We start from the raw sequence: 21376 nt of genomic DNA on the forward strand, positions 1-21376 counted from the left end.
GCATGCCTGCAGCATAACAGATATATGGGTTCTAAATGTTCCAACTCCCTAAATGGAGATTATCCATGCCCTACTGTAAAATAACGCTCCATTGGAGGTTATAATCCACATTCTCACATAATAAAAGCCCCGTGAGATGGCTTGGGTACCCAAAGGCAAAGAAATGCTTATAATTGATGCATGCGCACACACATGAGAATGGTGGGATCATGAATTGATGAATGACAATTTTTGGTTTTGGAGTATCTACTCAAATGATCAATGGGCTGTGTTGATTGGAACCACGTTCAATTATTAAATATCGACAATATCATTGGCCAAAATGGAATGAGGCAATTCCATTATAGATGAGAATGAACGTGAAAGCACAAACCCACAGTACGAACCTCAAAAGATGTTAATACTGAAAGTTATACTTGGGTGTTCGGAATAAAAGGGAATATACCTACTTTGTATGACACAATGTTTTTTTCTCCATATTTACGTATTCAATTGTGCCCCCTTATTGCACATTTACGGAGACCAACATGTTATCTTTAAGGGTTATTAAATCCACAGAGCATATCACCAGAAGTGATTCCCTAAAGATGTATAAATAGCAGGGTTAAAGCTATATAATGTGTCATAAAATTTAATCCCTTTTAAACAAAATCCTTGAAAGGATTGTAATTGCATGAAGCAAGTCCTTGAATGATATGTTCCTGAAGCACAAAACCTGTACTCAATAATAAATACGCATAAATTGCCTCAATGAGTACATTGATTATAATATGTTTGCAACATATTGAAACTCTTGAAGAGTTCAAGAAATATTTGTCTCGACTTAAAGATCGAGCATTATGCCAACGAGATTCTTGCTTATACTAAGAAAGTGTTGAAGCATTTTTATGAGGATTATCCGTTGGGCACTTTAAGGATTTTTCGGAAGTATATGGACCGGACATCTTATTTTCCAGATAGAGCTTAGTTCTATCACCACCACTTTGGGATGATGTTAGACATATTTGATGCTATCTCCACATGACACCATATACGGGCATATTATTTTCAAGTAAACTTACAAATAGCCCGAGTTTTATTGGATACGCAGACTTTAGAAATTTCTATGATTTACATAGAGATAGCTCACTGGAAATATATTTACTTACTCAACCACATGAATTGTTGATGGCTACATCCCTCACTCACTCAGAAAGATTTTCGCTCCTAAAGATAATCATGAAGATATCAGGGGGAGATATTCATCAGGGGGAGCATCCAGAAGTATGCTGCACTGATTACTGTAATCTTCTTCCTTCCATCAATTTTCTACCTCACTGGGTTTTTCTCCAAGCAAGTCTTTAATGATGCAACCGACATATCATTTGTTGTCTCCAAGGGGGAGTGTTGTAAAGTTTTTTGTGTGGAGCCCACTAACTATTCATTTGGAGACTTTGGGTAAAGTTTGTCTGCAACTTTCCCTTAGTGCACATTCACGTGAGTTGGCTGCCTCTACCCAATCTGCTTATAAATAAGGCATTATCCTGCCTTTGCATATATACCTCCAGATGAGAGAAGAATGAGAGTCAGGCAAAGTGGAAGGAGAAAAGAGAAGGAAGAAAGAGGGTGAGTGAGTGGAGAGGAAAGAGAGCAGAGAGAAATTCTCCAAGAGAGAAAATTCAGTGAGCCACACATATTGTAAACACTAAAGTTGTAGCCCTATTATTTTATATAGTGGAAAAGTTACTGCTGCTGCTCTCCGAGGACGTGCCGAACCTTGTTAAATGCTGTGTCTCATCTATTTTACCTGCAGCTCAATATTCGCACACATTCCAGTTCATTTTATAACACAGGCTAAGTTTTCTGGTGAAATAAAAGGGATTAAAGTTGCAAGGGGGCCCCGTCCAATTTCTCATTTGTTTTTTGTAGATGACAACCTACTATTTTTTGAAGCAACACCTTAGGCGTGTAGAACCCTTAAGAGGGTGTTTGAGATATATGAGGCAGCAGTGGGGCAAAAAATAAATTTAAAGAAGTCAACAATTGCTTTCAGTTTGAACACTCCTGTGCGTTTAAGGAATGAGGTTTGCAACATTCTAAAGATCCCGATTGTTGAGTTTCATGAGAAATATTTGGGATTGCCAACAGTGATTGGTAGGAAAAAGAAAGATTATTTTAACGGAATAAAAGAAAGATTAATAAAGCAGGAAAGGCTCTCCTTATCAAAGCGGTGGCTCATAGTATTCCAAATTATGCTATGGGAGTCTTTAAACTTCCTATGACATTTTGTGCTGAGTTGAATTCAATGATCTCTAAATTTTGGTGGAAGAATTCAGGTATTGCAAAGGTATTAGTTGGGCAAAGTGGGAGCATATGTGTTTTGCAAGGGATGAAGGTGGACTGGGTTTTAGAGATCTAGAGATTTTTAACAAAGCGCTTGTGGCTAAGCAATGTTGGTGACTTCTTACCATAATGAACAGTCCATGATTCAGAAGGTGTTAAAATCTCGATATTTTCCAAATTGTAATTTCTTGGTAGCTGGTAAAGGAAGAGCTTCTTCTTATGTTTGGAGATCTTTGATTTAGGGTCGTGAATTGCTCTTGAATGGGATAAGGAAGAGGATTGGAGATGGACAAGATACTCTAGTCTACGGAGATGCATGGATTCCTAGACCTAATTCCTTCTGCCCTTTTTCCCCTCAAGTGCTGGATCAAGAAACTAAAGTAAGTGGTTTTATTTTTCCTAATGGGAAGTGGAATGTTGATTTACTAAATCTGTGTTTTCATGCGGAAGATGTTAAGGCCATTAGCTCTATCCCTTTGAGTGTTAATTAACACAAACATAGATGGAATTGACATTATAAGACTAATGGAATTTATTCTCCGAAAAATGGTTATAGGCTGGAGGTGTCAAAAAAAGGAGAGTGCAGTGGGGCTGTTGGCTCCTCTTCGGAACCAAAAATATAGAATGCTTTGTAAAGAAAAGTTTGGTCCCAAGAAGTACACAAAAATTCTTATATTTTAATTGGAGATCTATTAAAAATTATCTTCCTTGTAAATCTAATATATGCTACAAAGGAAAGTAATCTCTGATGACTCCTGCCCCATCTGTAATGTGAATTCTGAGAGTGTAATACATGCACTATGGAGTTGTCCTAGTGCCGAAAAAGTTTGGAAAAAAGTGCAGTTAAGTGAGGTTCTTATAGGTGTGCACTTTTCCAACTATGAGAATTTATTTGAAGTTGCCACTATTTATCTTTCAAAGTGCAAAATGCGCCTATTTTTATATATATGCTGGAGCCTATGGTATAACAGAAATAAAGTGGTTGCTAAAGGTCATTCTTGTGCTCAGGAGGCTATTTTCATACAGCTCTTTCCTTGGCTGATGAATATGGAAATTTGGTGAAAGGTGAACCTAAAATAGATGTTTGAGAAGCCAACCAAATGGTCTCCCCCTCCTGCTGGTAAATATAAACTGAATGTAGATTCTGCTTATATTCCCAAAACATGTGTGGATGGAATTGGTGTTGTTGCTAGAAATGACAAAGGGGAAGTGATGGTGACTATGGCCCTTCCTCTTGTCACCACCACCTCTCCTAAATATGCAGAGATCATGGCACTTCAATTCGGGATGAAATTTGCTCGGGATGCTAGCTTTTCTTCTATACTGGTTGAGTTTGATTCACAAGCATTAGTAAATGACTTAATGAATGGTGAGGAAGAGTTATGGGCATTAGATGGGCATCTCATTGATCATATTAAGAGGAGTCTGCAACAATTTGATGATGTTACTGTTTCTTTCAGTCCAATTGTACAAGATGATACTATTGTATCCTCTTAATTGTTATCAATGATATCTTCTTTCGCAAAAAAAAAAAAAAACACACAATAGAAAGTGGGGAGAAACTAAAGGACAATGGAGATAAGGTAGAGTAGAAATTTCACTTTAGCTTGGCTGACCATGTCAACTTTCCATAATCCATCTGATATCAAATTGGGTGACTCTATGGACAGGCACCCTATAAGAATATCTGGTCACCAAGTCCCCACATTTTTGGTTTATGAAATGCTTACTGCTTGCAAGTTGCATATCTTACCCGAGTCATCTTCCCAAGCTTTATACTTCCAAGTCCCACTAGGAACACTGATATTGCCAAAAATAAAAAATAAAAACAGAGAAGAAATAATTTAACACGTTGGTAGAGCATTTTCTTCTCATCTATGTCGCCGGACTCGAATTTGGGCCGCTCATAGAAAGACAGATGGAATGAGCAGGGCCATCAGCCATTTTGCATTGGTGTGTGTGTGTGGTGCTTGTATTAGTTTTGATCTCATGTATGGGTTAAGTTAGGTTTAGTAATATTGAATTCATGTCTGTTTAATGGACCTAGCTAGTGGTTCATGTAGTAATGAGGCCTCTAGAAAGGGCTATATTTTATAGAAAGCTACAGAGAAGAGAAGAATTAGACATATATGGTTGAATTTGAAAGCACTGAGTTTTATGTTCTCGCATGGTGTTTTGGGCTAAATTCGACAATTTCAATTAAATTGGACTTATGTCCTTGCTGATTTTGAGGGAGCTCATAATTTTTGGGACTGGACTCATAATTACTGGGATGAATTCAATTTCAAACAAGTTCATGCCAAGCCACCAAACTATAGTAATTTTAAGTGTAATCAAGGGGCTATCTACGAGCAAATAAAATAGATACTGAACTTCAAATTTTTATTATAGGATGCCACAAACACATACAAGATTCAAAGAAGTGTCAATATTATACGAAAGTTATACAATATCACGTATACATACCATCAAGAATTTATGTCTACGGTTTGACGTTCCTATCAAATATTCCTCTTCCATAAGTAGAAATGAAAATCTCAATAAGAAGAGGAAATTGCATCCAAATAAATAAGGTGACTGGAACACTAGCAAGAAAAATAATTGGAATAACAATCCATGATTGTTCATGAATCATAATGAAAAGGCCAGAAGAAAAGGCAACCATCATGGCTGCGATAGAAAAGAATAAGGTGGAAAGGCCTATTATCATCTTTGTTGGCAGGGATTTGAGGAAATCATTTTCTGCATAACGTGACGTAAGGATTCCCAGAAACATCAACACTGAAGTTGTGGAAGAAAATAACGATATAGCATCTGAAATTATAAAAACCATAAATAACTTTTTTTCCAAGAATATGGGAATGCCTGTTTCTCCATTGTTTCCACCAGGGACTGTGAATGCTGAAGCAAACATGATGGTAATAATGAGAGCACCTACAACCGTACAAGAAGTTGCAGTTTCTTTCATCCATCTTTCTCCTTCCTTCACCAATTCCTTGTGATTCTTGGTAAACAGAGCACGGGGTGTCAAATTCTCATTATTTAAAATGTCTCTCATCCTCGGAAGTACAATAGTCTCCACCTCCTACATTTTATTGAACAAAAGATCAGTGTAACTATAAACTTATTACTCCATGTTTCCTTCCTCCAAACCACTGATTATTTGAATTTTGAGAGCCCCTATAAACCCCGAAGACATGCATCCATGTAGTTGTAAACCTTTTTTATTTTAATTTTTCTCTCACTGTGCATTTGTATAGTTTCCATTAAAGATTAATTGGTCCAGCTGGTTTTCCATTAGAAGATAGGTTCGATGTTCGCTGGAAATTACCATCAATTCAAACATTAATTTTCAGAATCCGAATAAATCAGATTTAATGTTATTGAACGAAGATGACTTCATTTTAGCTCGGCTATGTACCACTTGTCATCCTCCAAAAAATAAATTTGTATATGCCAAAGAGGGATCTGTCAGTATTTATTTATTTATATTATTTTTCTACTTTCTTTTTTTAGTAAATTTGTTTTTTTTTCCTATTAAATTAATTTTTTCTTACCTACAACCCTAAGCTTATTTTTCTATAAAATAAAACCTAATTTTTATAAGTAAAAGCCGTTAAATAGGACCTAATTAGGGATGACATAAATCCCCATCAGGTCGGGTCCCCGGATCCCTGGCCCTACCGAGGGGTTATTTCGGGGCAAAAATGGGGATTAGGTATGGGGATCTCTTAAGTTTGAAAATTCCTGTCAAGTACGGGTAGGGGATGGTATTGACATTCTCGTCCTCGAACCCGACTCGATAATTATATATTTATTTTCAAATTAATAAATGTATAATAGAATACCCTTAAAATATTTAAGTGGTGAAGGAGGTTTACTCACAACCTTACCACCAGTGCATTAGTCAAATATATTTCACTAATGAAGGCTACCTTGAGCCAAGTGAGGAGAAAAATGTGAAAAGACTTGGCTAAAGAAGGGGGGGGAAAAAAAAAAAAAAAAAAACAACTGCTAGGGTGTCTGAGGCAGAGGAAAGCTCTAGCGCCTATCAATTGGATGTAAGATTTTTATTCGTCTTAAACCACTTAAATGTGGTCTGCTAATCAACATGGAGTATAAGACCTATGCAAAGACTAGGAATTCGAGAATGACTAGTTATTTAGTTCTTGGAACTGTGTTTTTCAGTTTAAATATCCAAGACTAACAAGAGTTCCTAATAAAAAACCGCCATGTTCTGAGCTTCATCCACCATTAAAAACTGCCTGAAAAACACCATCTTCAAAGCTGAGATAAAATCTCTTTTTCTAAACTTATGAACTCTTAGCTCCCACACCACAAGCCTCAAAAATCGAGATCAATTTTGATTCACTAAAGCAAGCCTCCTATGCCACTAATACCAGAAGGAGTCATTCATCTCCAGGGCATTCCTTAAAATTGACATATCCTTTCGGAATGTTTTGCGGCCTCATGCCAGAAGTTTGGAGGGAACCCTATTTTCTGCAAAATCCCAGCTATCTATTTATTCACTGCTTATTGCAAGATCCTTCCATCATGAACTTTCATTATTTACAGGAAATACAGTAAGGAAATGCTATGTTTATTTATTTATCATAAGCATAGAAAAAGAAGAAAACTAACTCTTCCCCTCGAATTCCCACATTTCACAGAAAGAAAATGGGTCTTGAGAAGGGGCCATATGAAAACGAATTAATAGAAAAAGAAGAAAACTAACTCTGAATTATATGGAATGATATATTCTGCCCTTGAACCATTGCAATTCTCTCTGCATTTGCAACGCTGCACCTGAGATATTATCGAGCTTTGCCAATGGCGATAACATCGCTGCCATATGTAGCATGTTATTGTTAGAGGTATCTGCAAGATTTCCAATCACATTTCTTTCTGTTTTATCGAGTCTATAAATCAGGCTATAAATCCTTTCTTGACGACATTCAATGGCAAACTGCAAGGGGTTTCTTTTATTTTGATTATTGCTCCACACGAGATCTGGACTTGTTTGGAATATACGATCAATAAACTCGAAAACCCCTAGCTCGACAGCTTGGAAAATGGCTCCACCACATAAATCTTCCATGTCTATACCATCTGAATGTTTTATCACTTCACACATGTGATCTAGAAGTCCAAGGGATTGAGAATGGATCAATTTTATTTCACGTATGCAGTTGATTCCTAGATTATCATTGCAAAAAAAAAAAAAAAAAAAAAAAAAAAAAAAACACAAAAACACAAAATCACATGAGAAGGGATTGAGAATGGATCAATTTTAAAACCATTGATGGAGAAAAGAAAAACGACAAGTGGTAAAGAATGAAGCATACCCAATAGTTCAAGGAGATTCGTGACCAGACCTTGCAATATACGTAGCACTGCAATAGAAGTTCAAAAATCGAAATATGATGGAGAAATATATGCCATAACAAAATGTCAAAAACGAAAGAAAAATAAAATGCGCACGTGTATACATATTTGTTTGAACATTAGCTCACATGAAAAGTTCCCTAATATTTTCATACAGAAACGGATGCGAAAATGAGTGGTATCGACTTTGAAGTTTGAACCAAATATCCAATACTTTTAAGAATATTGTGAAAGCATCTCCAAGATCTACACAATTTTTTTAACCTGTGCTGGAGCAACATTGCGGTTACCATCATTCCTTTGTTTTTGCTTTTGGGAAAACCAATTCTAGTTTATTGATGATGGAGGTAACAAGTACAAAAAAATTGATTGGTCCTTAGCAGATTAGGCGAGCCTCTCTACACATAAGGGTTCGGTCGTTGGATTAACCAAGTAGCCTATACTCTCTTTCGGCGTAGCCATCAGAGAGAACCTTAACGTCCAAGGGACATGATCCCCTTTTATTTGCTCTCATTCCTATGAGCCCCCAAATAAGCTAGCTGGCCTGTGGGCGTGTAGGATTTCAACTTTCTTTTTCAACAAATTAACGTACCCAAGTAAATCTAGTGAAGCATAATGTGCCACCCAACCCATCTGTTATGCTCAAATTTTAATTTAAGTAATAGATATTAGTGTACTATGTAATTTAAACCTAAGAAAATAATATATACTATGTCGATTTGTATAATCACTTGTAAATTTTTGGATCTGCCACAGAAAGTGATACAGAGAATGTAAACCCTGTTTTTCAGGAACACATCAACTGATATGCGTCTAGCGCTTCAAGCGGAAGCTAGTTTTCATCAAAAAAATTCAACTTGTAACCCCTGTTTGACATGGTTGATTTTTGTAGGGTCAGAACAACCTTTTTTGGACTTAAATTTTACAATAATTTAAAAAGTTTTAGAACCTAAAGTCTAAGCAATGAATGGTCGACCATCAAGATTTTTCCCTGCGGGCAGCTGCATCTGTTGTGCAAGATGGAAGAAAGTCTTGCTGGGAGCTAGATACCATGGACAATACTCCGCTCCTCATACCTCCCTAAATGTAATATGAGGCCTTGAATATTTTGAGGTACTTAGAAATTAGTTTATAATTTTTAGAGAATGTTTATGGAATTTTAGCTTATTTGGATGTCCTAAGTTGAAAGTACGTGAGATTACGAGTTCATAGCATTTTTCGAGTACATATGTATTTTTAAGAAATTTTGAATGTTGGTTCACTCAGAGGACACGTGGCAGCTGATGGTTGGGTTGCTTGGAAAAGAATAAAAAATTGGAGAAGCGGTGGATAAAAGCCTTAAAGTCGGCTGACTTCTTTCTTCCTCCTTCGAATCGCACTGCATATATATATATATATATATATATATATTTAGAAAGATAATTCATTCATATAACCATAAGTGTACATAGAGCGACAAATTCCAGGAGAAGGAAGAGTACCACACATGTCATGAACTAATAAGAGAGCCTGATTCAGGTCACTTTGGACCATTGCAATAAAGAAACAAAGCAAAAGTGAAACTCAACACAGACGAGAACACAGCAACACATCCCCACTGTCAAAAGAATCCTACTATGAAACCATAGAACTTTGTACAGCCAGAGAATAGTGAAAGCACTCGACAGAGAGCACTCCAAGAGAGACTCCAATAATGACAGAAAAGGAACCCCACGGAAGCATACCAGCTCAATCCAAAACCCACCAAAGAAAACCAGAACTCTTCGATTGGCGCTAAAAAGAGATAATCTGCAGAAGACAACTCAAGAGAAGAAACAAAACATAACAAACATGCCAGGAAAAGAAAAAACTGAAAAAAGCCTTCAAGAGGCACTTCGTGCCATCTCAACACGGCAAGGAAAACTCCTACGGAAATACCATAGTCCTTTGGCAGGCGAAGAATCAAAAGGTATGCTGAGAGAGATAACAACATAGAAGAACGTCACGCCACAAGAAAACAAAACTGGCCTCAGCCACTTAACATGAAACCAGATGTCAGGTATGAATGCATTCACCAGATGCCAAGTCCACTAATGCTCCATATAAACATTAAGGAATGCTCTCAGTATACCCCACTAAACCAGTCTCCAAATGCTTATAAGAAAAGGCAGCATTGCAGGGACGCTTAGGATCCACGAAGTCTATCCTAAGAACCAAGACATCACTATCAAAGGACCCCGCGAATCTTATGCTTAACGCTCAATTTAACAGAAGCACTGCGAGAAGCCATCTTGGTTGGAATACTTGCAGAAAACTGGATAATAGGCATAAGGTTGAAAGGATTAGAGTATACCGAATCCATATGAGCGGGAGTAACAACCGAAGGACCAATGTGATCGCCAATCAATAGAGTCGCTCGTATACAGGGAAGAACCATGGTGGAAACTCCTAACGTCGAAACATTTGGACATAACGCAAAACCAACAGAGAATGAGCAGCATCATCAGAAGATCCAACATTGCGACGAAGAGACTCGATCCCCTCAAGTACAGTGGGGCGACGTGGTAGAGACGGGAAGGAGAGAGAATCCTCAAGGTCATTCCGATCCTGAGAAGACGATTGCCAAGACCGAGCATCCAAACTACGACAGTCACCCGAGCCATCATTATTCCAAATACCATCCTGACTTGAGGAATGACTGGGGCTCATATAATAAGAAGGTGAATTGTCGAGTAGCGGTGTGCCAAAGTACCAATAGATTTACCGCGTAAATTGGTGTCACCTTCTAAATCAACAAAAATAGAGGTAAACTCGGCTAACAAATTCGGATTGAGGAGCCCATGAATGATTTCATACTTTGCAATACACACCTAAGTAGGATGACGGATTATGCCGCACACAAAACAATATTCAGGAAGATATTTCTACCTAAACTCCACCATTTTCTCTCCTTACCTCGAAAAGGTAACTAGTGTCCGACGAAGAAGAGGCTGTGTGACGTCAAACCACACGAATACTAATAAAAGGCCCGACACAATCAATACCATCACGGTCATCCACCCAAAGAACTTTCGCTGGTCCCAATTGCTTTAGCAATGGCGACAGTCATACAGAAATGAGGAACACCATAGAGCTGAACCCAAAAGTGCCAATTGACACAGACAGAGAATGCATAATCCCATCATCCAGGAGATCTGCTAACAAAATCAAAGAGCGTCGAAACACCCAGGGCTCCATATCAAGGACTCGTTTTTTTTATTTATCATAATCACAAACAAAGCGCACCCAAAAGCTGTTGGAGTCCATTTCCTTGATAGAGACATTTGCAGAGCCTTTCCAGAGTTGTGAGAAGGTTCTGATGAACCCATTGCAATTGACAGGTTGATCTGTAAGGACCTTACCTACAAGACCATAAATGAATCCAACAAAACTATCGGAAGTGTTAGAAGAACCAATAATCACACCAACTTGTCCACTAGGCATGAGAACCAATTGGCTCCCAAAGGATAATTAAATATCAGTGACGATTAGAGGCTGGAGAAGACATGGAGACAATGGCAGGAGCTAAAAGGAGACCAACCCCAGCTGTCGCAAGGAAAAAACCACCAAAAATCCTCAAGTGTATCGAGAGAGCGTGGAGGATCACATGATACTAGGGCAATGACAACGACGGGATAAGGAGAGGAGGCCACTCGCGATGATGGCAGCTGGCTGAAGGGACAAATACCAAAACCTAAATCTAAACCCTAACCCTATACCGAAGACACATGTCCCTCGTCACATGCGAGAGAGAATCTTTGAATGGCACTGCAGGTTCAAATAGGAAAGTTCTTCAAAATCTTGTTAAATTCATAACTTTAATTCTAGGACTCTGATTGTGTTGACCAATAATACTTTCGGCTTTAATTACTAAGAGAAATATTTAAAGATGGATGAACATAACAAGGTCATCCTTCATTGTGTGACTCTACGTGGCATGCTAGCACCATAGTCAGAAGTGGTTGTGGGTGCAAAAAGAGTGATTAGCGCCTTGATCTTGACTTTGTCAAACATTTGGGGCCGAGTTAGGAATCAGTTCTTGGCGGTTTGGTTTTTTTGTCTTGATAACAAGATTTTTCAGGATCGTTTGATATGGGGGTTTGTTATGGACTGGATTAAATATTGGTACTGTCTTGAATTAGTTTGGCTTGACATAAGCTGGATAACACTTGTATAGCATTTGGTGTATGTTTGATTGGACTAGGATTTTTTTTTTTTTTTTAAGTAAGATTTTTTAATATTTTTTTGACTTTTCTTCTCTCTCCATCTCTTTCTTCCTCTTTGCATCTCGTTTTTTCTTTTTTGGACGAACCTCTCTGCATCTCTTTCTTCTTCTTCCCCTCTACATATCTTTCATCTTCTTCTTCTCCATTTTCTCTCCTTTTCTTCTGTCTACTTTTCTTTTCTTTTCTTTTCTATTTTTTCAAAAATTTTCCCTCATCTTCTTTGTCTTCTTCTAAAATTTTCTCTCCTCTTCTTCTCTATTTTTTTCAAAAAATTTCTCTCATCTCTTCTCTATTTTCTCTCCTCTTCTCTGTTTTGTTTTTCGAAATTTTAATGTTCTCTCCTCTTCCTCTTCTATTCTGTTTTCTCCTTCTTCGGTGGCTGTGACTGGTGGTCGTGGCGGGTGGTCGTATCTGGTGGTTGGGGATGGTGCTTCTGGCTGCGGCTTGGTGGGTCGTTGGTTGTAGGGCGATTGGGTGTGGTTGCTAGTTGCTTGGGTCGTCGAGACTGTTAGTCCCTCCTCTCCATACAGGTTTCACTAAAAACCCCTAAGGAGGTGTTTTTGGTGAGCCCAGTATTAATTAATCCCACTTAAAATTAGAACCGGGTGAAACAAACATAGGATAAAACTTTAACCAAGCCAGTCCAAGCTTGCACGGTGTAACAAGCACGCCCTTCGAGTTGTGTTTTGTATTTGGGGCTATTGTGCTTAGCTGCTTTGTCTTCTTAAGAGGCTTTTTGAAAACAATATTGAATCATGAAAAGCTCTGACAAAATGGATTGGATGGTGCACAAAACAGATTATGTTAAGAACAGAGCTCCTTGTTGATATCTTGAATGAATGATAACAATGATGATGCTGAAGAACTGTAAAAAAAGTATTCAAAGAACTTCATGATATGCTACGTGGAATCTGAAAATTAATCGGTCTCCTCTCTTTTCAGCTGAGATGCCACGACCTTTCCAAGGACCAGATCTTCTTGGACCATGCTTTTGAGCTCGAAGCTTGGGCCAAACCCTCATATACAGGTACAAGTTTTGGGCCACAAGGTTTCCATACTTGGTTTGAGATTTATCTTTGGGCCAATCCACTTCGTTTATAGGCAATCATCCACATCATCTTCCTTTGTGGGCTGAAGGTTTGATAACAAACCCTAGGTATGAATAGATTGATGAACCGTTTTCGCAAATATGATTAATGATCGAGCTACACAAACTGAGGTAAATCTAGGGGGATGTTACTCAGATTTTAAAATTCATTCAATTTGAGTTTTTTTACTCATAATCTGCAATTCCTTCGTTTTAGTTGTTTCTTGTTATTGGAAGTTGAATTGAGGATTCGAAATGAATTCAGAGGAGTTTCAACATAAATTTTTACAGGTTGGATTGCTGGAGAGTTTTTACATATTTAGGTTCGTCAATTTATTGTAACAGAAAATCAACTAGTATCGATCAATCAAATATGTTGAATAAGTAATATTAATAATCATATAAATTATAATATTCATAAATTATAATTACCATGACCATACATTGCGTATAATATATTTTTTCGAAAATGTAAAATAGCAATGTAAGAAATCAAAGTATCTTGGTTCTATCGCACAAGTAGATTGATTATAAATTTTTTGATTACTTATTGATTCATATGGTATCTAAATATATGATTCATTTACAAGTTTACTTTGTGTGAAATTGAGTGAATTGGATGAACTAGGAGGAAGGTTACATGAGTTTATATTGTTTAAATGGTATTATGATTAAAATTAGAGGAGAAATTGGTTGAAAATCTTGGGAAATCACTAAATTCGCACCAGGGACCCGTTTGCAAACTAAAATGAAGTTTTTGGGACAGTTTTGAAATTTATTAAAACTTAAGGAGCTAATACCGTCCCGAATTTTTTAATTTTATTTTTGAAATTTAAAATAAATTGAAAGTGTTGCACCTAGGATTTTTAGGTGGTTTAAGGTTCCTTTTTTGCTTGGGACTGGTTTTGGAAGTTTTACTCTCTCTATTCGTAGGCTCGTTGTCATGGGTTCGTAGACACATACTACACATAAATCAAAGTTTTAATGAGAGAATTATGGTCTACGGAAGACTAGTGGCACAATTGTAATTTTGGAGAAGACAAATTTTAAAATTCCAGATCAGCTTCTTCTCTCTCACTTTTCTCTCTCCTCTGCTTGACATTCTCTCTCCTCTCTCTAGTGAAAACGGCGCACAACTATTGAAAAATAATGTCCATTTGTGTTCTACACAATTCTAGAAGAATCATGAATACAAGGATGGTTCTAGAGTTGTGGAGAACAACTATGTCGGCTAGACAAAGAGAGTTGAAGTTGGAAGAACTCTCCAGAGCAAGAACACTCACATTGCCAAACTATGGGGGAGGAGCATTGTGGCTAAACAATAGCCACAAAAATAATATAAAAATTTAGTTATATACCCAATCTTAGACATAGTTTTATAAAGAAACCCTATACCATTTAAAAACTATAAAACACAAAAAAAAAAAAAAAAAAAAAAAAAAAAAAAAAAAATCGACAACTGTCAATTTTTTCAATTTAATAGCTATTTTTTAGTTTATTTGTGTGTAAAATACCTATATTGCCCTTATAAGATGGATTTGAGAGAGAAAAATCAGATCTACCTAGATTTGCCAAAAAACCAAATCAGATTTATTTTATCATTTCTCGCTGGGGCTTTCTCTGTGTTGGAGCAAGAGGAGCTTCCATTGAAGCTCAGTCTTAGGTCCAACTATATTCTTCATCTCTGATCTACAATTTTCAATATCTCACCTTTGATTTCTTGTTCTAAAATCGTGCTTCTATTATTTTTTTTTTCTATTGATTTTTTTTGGGGGATTGTTTGGAACCTTGAACGAACCTTGATCAGATGCTCTTAGCTCTACTCCTCATCTTCGAGCTCTACTCCTATTTCGCCACGCCGTCGTCATCGTCATCGTTGTTGCTGCCATCGTCATTTAGTTTGGATTTGAGATTTTTTATCTTTTTCTTCAATTATGTGTTTCTCTTCGGATTTTAGTTGATTTTTGAAATGTATTTTAAGTTTTGATGATCGATTTATCTTTTGTTACTATTTCAGTAATGGATCTCATTTTTGTCTAACAATGTTCTTCTATGACATAATAGTATTAACAATCTAGGCTCTGCTTGTTTTGAGTTGGTTTGGTTTGTTATTTCTTCATCTTTTCTTTGGTAGACATGCATTAGAAATAGTAACATGACAAGCATTAATCAACATTACAGTAAACTTGTAGTGTTATTACCATAGACTGGAACATTACAAGGGGTAGAAATGCATTAGAAATAGGATCTCATAGGAAACTAGTAGTGTTATTACCCTAAATTGGAACATTACAACCATTAATCAACATGACAGTAAACTAGTAGTGTTATTACCCTAAATTGGAACATTACAACCATTAATCAACATGACAGTAAACTAGTAGTGTTATTACCCTAAATTGGAACATTACAACCATTAATCAACATGACAGTAAACTAGCAACGTTATTACCCTAGACTAGAACATTACAGGGGTAGACATGCATTAAAATAGGATGTCATAGAAAACTAGTAGTGTTATTACCCTAGACTGGAACATTACAGAGGTAGACATGCATTAGAAATAGGATGTCATAGGAAACTAGCAGTGTTATTACCTTACACTGGAATATTATAGTTATTAATCAACGTGATAGTAAACTAGCAGTGTTATTACCCTAGACTGGAACATTACAGCCATTAAGGAATATGACAGTAAAGGTGTTGAACAGTAGAATCATTAATCAACATGACACGGTAATGAAGCTATGGTTTTCAAGACGTTTTGCTTGTAATGAATTGTTTTTGTTTTTTTTATAAAATTGGGATGTGCTTGTTTTGGGAGCTATTTAAGTTTTTTTGTGTTGGGCTTCTTGTAAGTTGATCAATGGCAGTTACGTAATTTATAGGAACTTCAACACCAATTTCTTATGTTGTAAATGAGTTTTAGGCGTGTTTCTAAAGTGCATTCTATGTGAAGTTTTTTTTATAATTTCAGCCCCTATTTTGAATATATTAGTGACGCTCCTAAATTAAAATTGTAAAATATAGAATATTCTATGATGAAGCCACACACTTGTGGCTGGAGTAAAAGAGACCAAGTCGGTGGACTTGGTAATGTCGGCAAAGAATACCTATATATAGGCATGAGCTACCTAAACTGTAAGGGAGCCAAGAGCTACCTAAAATCCTAAGCTAGAAAAGCTAGGAAACTAAGCAACAAAACTAGCTATCTAGCTAATCATCTAAAGGTGGTGGGAGTTAACCACTACAACTCCCAATCCATGAGGGAGCTACAGGTGAGCTACCCAACCTATGGAAGAAGCTTCAAGACGAGCTCAAGCCAGGGCCAAATAGCCTAAACTAATCTAAATCAAGTGTGGTGGCCAATAAGCCAATAAGCTATGAAGAAGGTCAATTAGCCTACACCAAGCTATGTACTATTCTCCTCCAATATAATAAAATCACTTTGTTCAACTATTGTCCAATTGTTCTAAACCCCCTCTCCCTATAAACTAACAAATGGTATCAGACCAACAAAACACACATCACACCTTCTAAATTCCAACAACACGACCTTTTCTTTTCACAACAACAATCCGAAGTCGTCTAGCCACGACCTCTAATGCCATCAATCGCATCTAGTTAAGAACCCAACCACCTCAGCTGCTCACGGTGGTGCTAGGAACTGGGCCAGTGGTTTTTCAAAGGTTTTTGACAACTTTTCCGGCAATTCCAATGGCCTTTGTCGTTACTTCAAGTATGGATTCGTAGTTTTAATCTAGACACCTACAGTGGCCGCCAGTTTAGGTTTGTTTTCAAGCCAAACCAGCCACCCAATGTCGTCAAGCCAAGTACAAAAATTGTTCCCATCATTGCTCTAAACATTTTGGTATAGGCCTTGCTCGGGAATTTGAAGTTTTTTGCCGAAAAACCTCCCCAAACCACCGACATTTGGCAGCTCGTGGGCTTAGTGTCAGTGACTTGTTTAGGACCTAAGATGATCTTCACGTCGAACATGAAAGTGAATATTGAACATAGGTGTCTCTATACAGCTCGAGCATGCTAGTCACCGACCATACTAGATGGGGAAACATTGGTGAGTATGACTATGCATGCTGACCTGAGCGCATGCTAGTGGTGGTACATGGAGAGGTCTAGTTGTTGACTTGTAGTGGTTGATTGGCCAACAATTGGTCTCAGCCTATTACGTAGGCCTTGTTTTAGGCCTATAACCATGTGGTTGGATGTCAGTCTTCTGTTCGGCTTAGTCAATTCCCCATGTCAACACAAAGAGAGATACTACTTCCCTCCTTGCGAATCACAGTTTGACACATATACAAAATTAATTTATCAGAAACACAAAAAAACCCTATGCACACATGTCACACTGCTATTGGTAAGAATGTAGCATCCAAGTATGGAAACAATATAGGAAAAAGAGCTGAGCAAAAAGGCAGAGAAGAAGAAGACCTGTTGAATGTGATCAGTAGTGACATTGTTGGGATAACACGCTGCCATCATTGCTGCATCTGCATCAGGTGTTGTTGCATCTCACACTCTCTTTTATATATATTTATCTCTGCTACTCTCTTTACACACACACTAAGAAACTCTCTTTCTTTCTCTCTCTATAAATTTCTCACTCCTAAAATCTAAATAGAGTTTTTACACAGTTGAGAGACCACACTTACTGCAAAGGGTGGGTGCAACTAGAGAGACATAGTTTGATAGATGCATTTGCCTTAGTTCCTTTTTTTTCTTTGCTCTTGTTCATTTTTTCCCCAAGTCCTCAGAAGTCGTTTTACGAAAGGGTAAAAAAAAATTTAAAATTTTGAAAATAAAGTGGCTGGGAAAATAGGACAGAGAGTGAAAATAGCAGCACTCTTTTTAGAAACTTTGGGAAACCTTGGATATTTCGGATTCATAAAAGCCATTGGAAACCCTAATTCTAAAGGAGATGCTCCTTATAAATAACCCAAAAAAATTGCAAACCTGGCCACCACCACCAGAATTGACAGAAACACATTGTTGCATCAAGGAGAGATTGTTGCAAATTCCAGGAGCCATCTTCCATAATTTTTCATGCTTTCTTCAATTCTAGCGATGTTTCCTTTTACTATGTCTAGCTAATTTCTTTAAGTATGTTTGTAGTTTACTTAATTACTCATTTGCTAATTAATAGTAGTTAGTCTCAACTATTGTTATTGAGGAAAAAAAATTAATAAATAACATACGGGAAAATTATTTCAAGGTTATTAAATAAAACAAGAGTTTGACTTTTGAGTCGCAACGTACCTGACCAAGTGCTATCCCTTCGATTACCTTCTTCATTTGCTTCATTATGAACACTTAGATGAACATCACCGATGGCACGAGTAGTTTCTATGTGTATACCTTTCAGAAAAGACAGTGACCTCAATCAAAATAATTTAAACTACTTTTTCTTACTATTATATACCAATATCTCCCGTGATAATTGATATGTATATATGTTATTTATTATAGAAACACATATAGATTCTTTCAGTTGGACGTACCTTCATTACAGCATGAATACCACGAGGAAATCTTACTTATATATGTCCAATTTGTTTAAACTTAAATCACATTTATTGACCATGTTTGTTATTTACGTATAAGAATGGTCATTTAGGGCATGTTTACGTATTAGTAATTGAGAAAGTAAGGAATCAAAGAATTTAGGAATTGGGGAAGTACTGAATCGGTATGGGAAGAATCATTCCCATTAAGTTGTTTACTAAACATACGGAATTAGCGAAGGAATGGGGTTGATTCCTATTGTTATTGTTTACTAATTTTCATGAATCAGAATCCAAATTAATTTGATTACTAAAATGCCCTGCACATTTTCACCACAGCACATATATAATTCTCAAATTGACTAAGGAGACCAAACTAATCCTGTAGCAAACCAATAAGGCGGTGTAAATATGAGGAATCAATATGCTGAAAAAGATGAACAACAAGAGCCCAGTTCAATGATAATGTTGATAGATAGGGTAGACAAATAGGAATGGGAAGGAAATCATTTTTGGAAGTTCTTGGCGTGAGTTTTTTTTTTAATTTTTATTTTATTTTATAGGGTTTAGGGTGTTTTGGAATTATGGTAAAGTGGTAAGAGCATTTTTGGAAGTTACTAAGGGAAAACAGGAATGGGAATCGTATTGACTATCCCTCTCTAGTTGATCTAATACCTAGTTTTAAGAGGATGTGCTTACAAATTTTGAGGTGAGGCCCACTTATTTTTTCATTCCTGATTGCAAGTAAACACAGGGGAAGTTAGGAATGGAAATCATTCCTTTTCCTTTCACACACATTACTGATACGTAAACATGCCCTTAGATTAGAGATGAGAAATTTGCGATTTGCGATTTAGAGTTTCCTCAAAATCTGAGGGTTAAAACCCAAAATGTAAGCGATTAACATGAGTCTAAACCCCAAATCTATACTCTAAGGCCCCATTTGGTTCACATAACGGATTTGAGGGAAAATCACTTCCCATGTCATTTCCTAAGGGATGAGAAATGTAAGATTTTTTTCCCATGATTGGTAGTCCTGAGAAAGTAACCAATAAATACCACTTTATTTCCTTTCACATGTTTGATTTGTGTAGGAATGTTTGGTTTCCATTTCGAGTCTTAGGTCGGCGTCAAATAATGCCTCTTCTCATGTAGTATAGATGAGTGTTTGTAACAGACACTGAAATATTATATATATATATATATATATATATAGGGGCGGATCTGTGGCACTATGTCTTTTATACAAATTTTGACACAATCTTATAACCTTTGGATGCAAGCACTTTTAATGGTTAAGATTACATGTGATTTCACTATTTAATTTACAAATTAACAGATAATAAAATATTAAACTCCCCACTTTTGTTCTTCTTTTTTTTTTTTTTTTGGTCAAACTCCCCACTTTCCTATGTAACTTTAATGTGCCAAAAAAAAAATCACTCCCTTTCCACAATAAAATTTGCAATAAACAATATTTAATCTCATTCTTCTCAGAAACAGTCCAACTTAATTCAATCAAAAAAAGAACGAAAAAGAAAATACAAATCTATCTATCACATGGAAAGTCTTGGAGCATCGACGGTGGGTTTATAAGCTTTGTCATGTTTCTGTTCCCAATTGCTAGAGAACAAGCAATATGAAGTCTAAAGACATGTGCTTTGTATTGGCGGCCATGAATGGCTGTATGTGGTTCCCTTTTTCTTAAGCTTTTTCCTTCGATTTCTTTGGCTGGGGCTCTAATATTTTATTCAATTATCCTCAGTTTGGACTGGTATAAAAATAATAATAATCATCTTCATTTGTTTTGTTTTTGCTATGATTTCCTCTTTATGTTGTATCTATTCGCCAAAATCTCATTCCCAATCGCAGTGATCTCTAATGGGAAACCAATAATATAAGATGTACAGATTAAAAAGATTCACATAGCATTTTAGCTTCTCTTAATCATTTCTCCAAGAAAAATTATAGGAACCATAAAAACCTTCACAAACACTCTTCCTTATCAAAACTTTGTCCTACTTTCCTTATGTTTCAAGTTTGAGTATTTTTCTGTGGATAGTTTCAAGTTTGGGTTGCAGATGAAAGAGGAGGATAAGGAGAATGGGGAAAGGTAAAAATTTACTCGTAAAGGCAGAGTGGGAAAAAAAATGATTTTTCATCTCACAATTGCAATTTGCTTATAGGAGAACGTGAAAATATAAATGAAGAGAGAGAAAATAGAATGGTGAATTTAATTAAAATTAATTTCAGTTTATAATAATTTTAAAAAGAAAATTAGTTTAGATTTAATCTCATCCATTCAAAGTGGGTCAATCTAAAGGTGTGAAATTTGTGTCAAAATTTGTGTCCAAAACATAGTGTCACGGATCCGCCCCCATATATATATATATATATATATATATATATATACAGTCCCGATCTCTTGGACCACAGGAGTCCAAGAGATTGTGGTCACCCACCGTTGGATATTAATCCAATGGTTCAAAATGATATATATAAATGCAATATGACATAAATGATTATTACCCGATTCAAGTCAACCGTTGAATTTACATCTAACGGTGAGTGACCATAAATCTCTTGGACTACAGGGGTCCAAGAGATCAGGACTGTATATATATATATATATTATATAATTGTAAGAGGGAAGAGAATGTGGGTATACTAACAATTATAGATCCATTGTTGCCAGAATTTGAGTCGTGTTCCACTTGGGAATGCAGTAGCCATCAATGCAAATGCATGTATGGGGGATACCCCATGGGGGTCTTTAGTACGGACCAATTGTGGGCAACTCTGAATTAATTCCTGTG

General features: G+C 36.6%; 1 protein-coding gene across 1 annotated transcript in view; it reads right to left on the reverse strand.

Annotated features, from left to right (window-relative positions):
• Nucleotides 1–4685: 4685 nt before the first annotated feature.
• Nucleotides 4686–21376, reverse strand: part of LOC117619895 — a 17301-nt gene continuing 610 nt past the window's right edge. Inside the window, exons 2-6 of the mRNA XM_034349953.1 lie at nt 21233–21376; nt 18316–18414; nt 7668–7715; nt 7088–7518; nt 4686–5407 (exon numbers count right to left, since the gene is read on the reverse strand). The exon at nt 21233–21376 is cut by the window's right edge and continues 6 nt beyond it. Coding sequence (XP_034205844.1) covers nt 4805–5407; nt 7088–7518; nt 7668–7715; nt 18316–18414; nt 21233–21376 — 1325 coding nt within the window. The 3' untranslated portion in view covers nt 4686–4804. The remainder of the gene's footprint in view (nt 5408–7087; nt 7519–7667; nt 7716–18315; nt 18415–21232) is intronic.

The sequence above is a fragment of the Prunus dulcis genome, chromosome 2 (assembly GCF_902201215.1).
Source record: "Prunus dulcis chromosome 2, ALMONDv2, whole genome shotgun sequence".
In the NCBI taxonomy this organism is placed as follows: Eukaryota; Viridiplantae; Streptophyta; class Magnoliopsida; order Rosales; family Rosaceae; genus Prunus; species Prunus dulcis.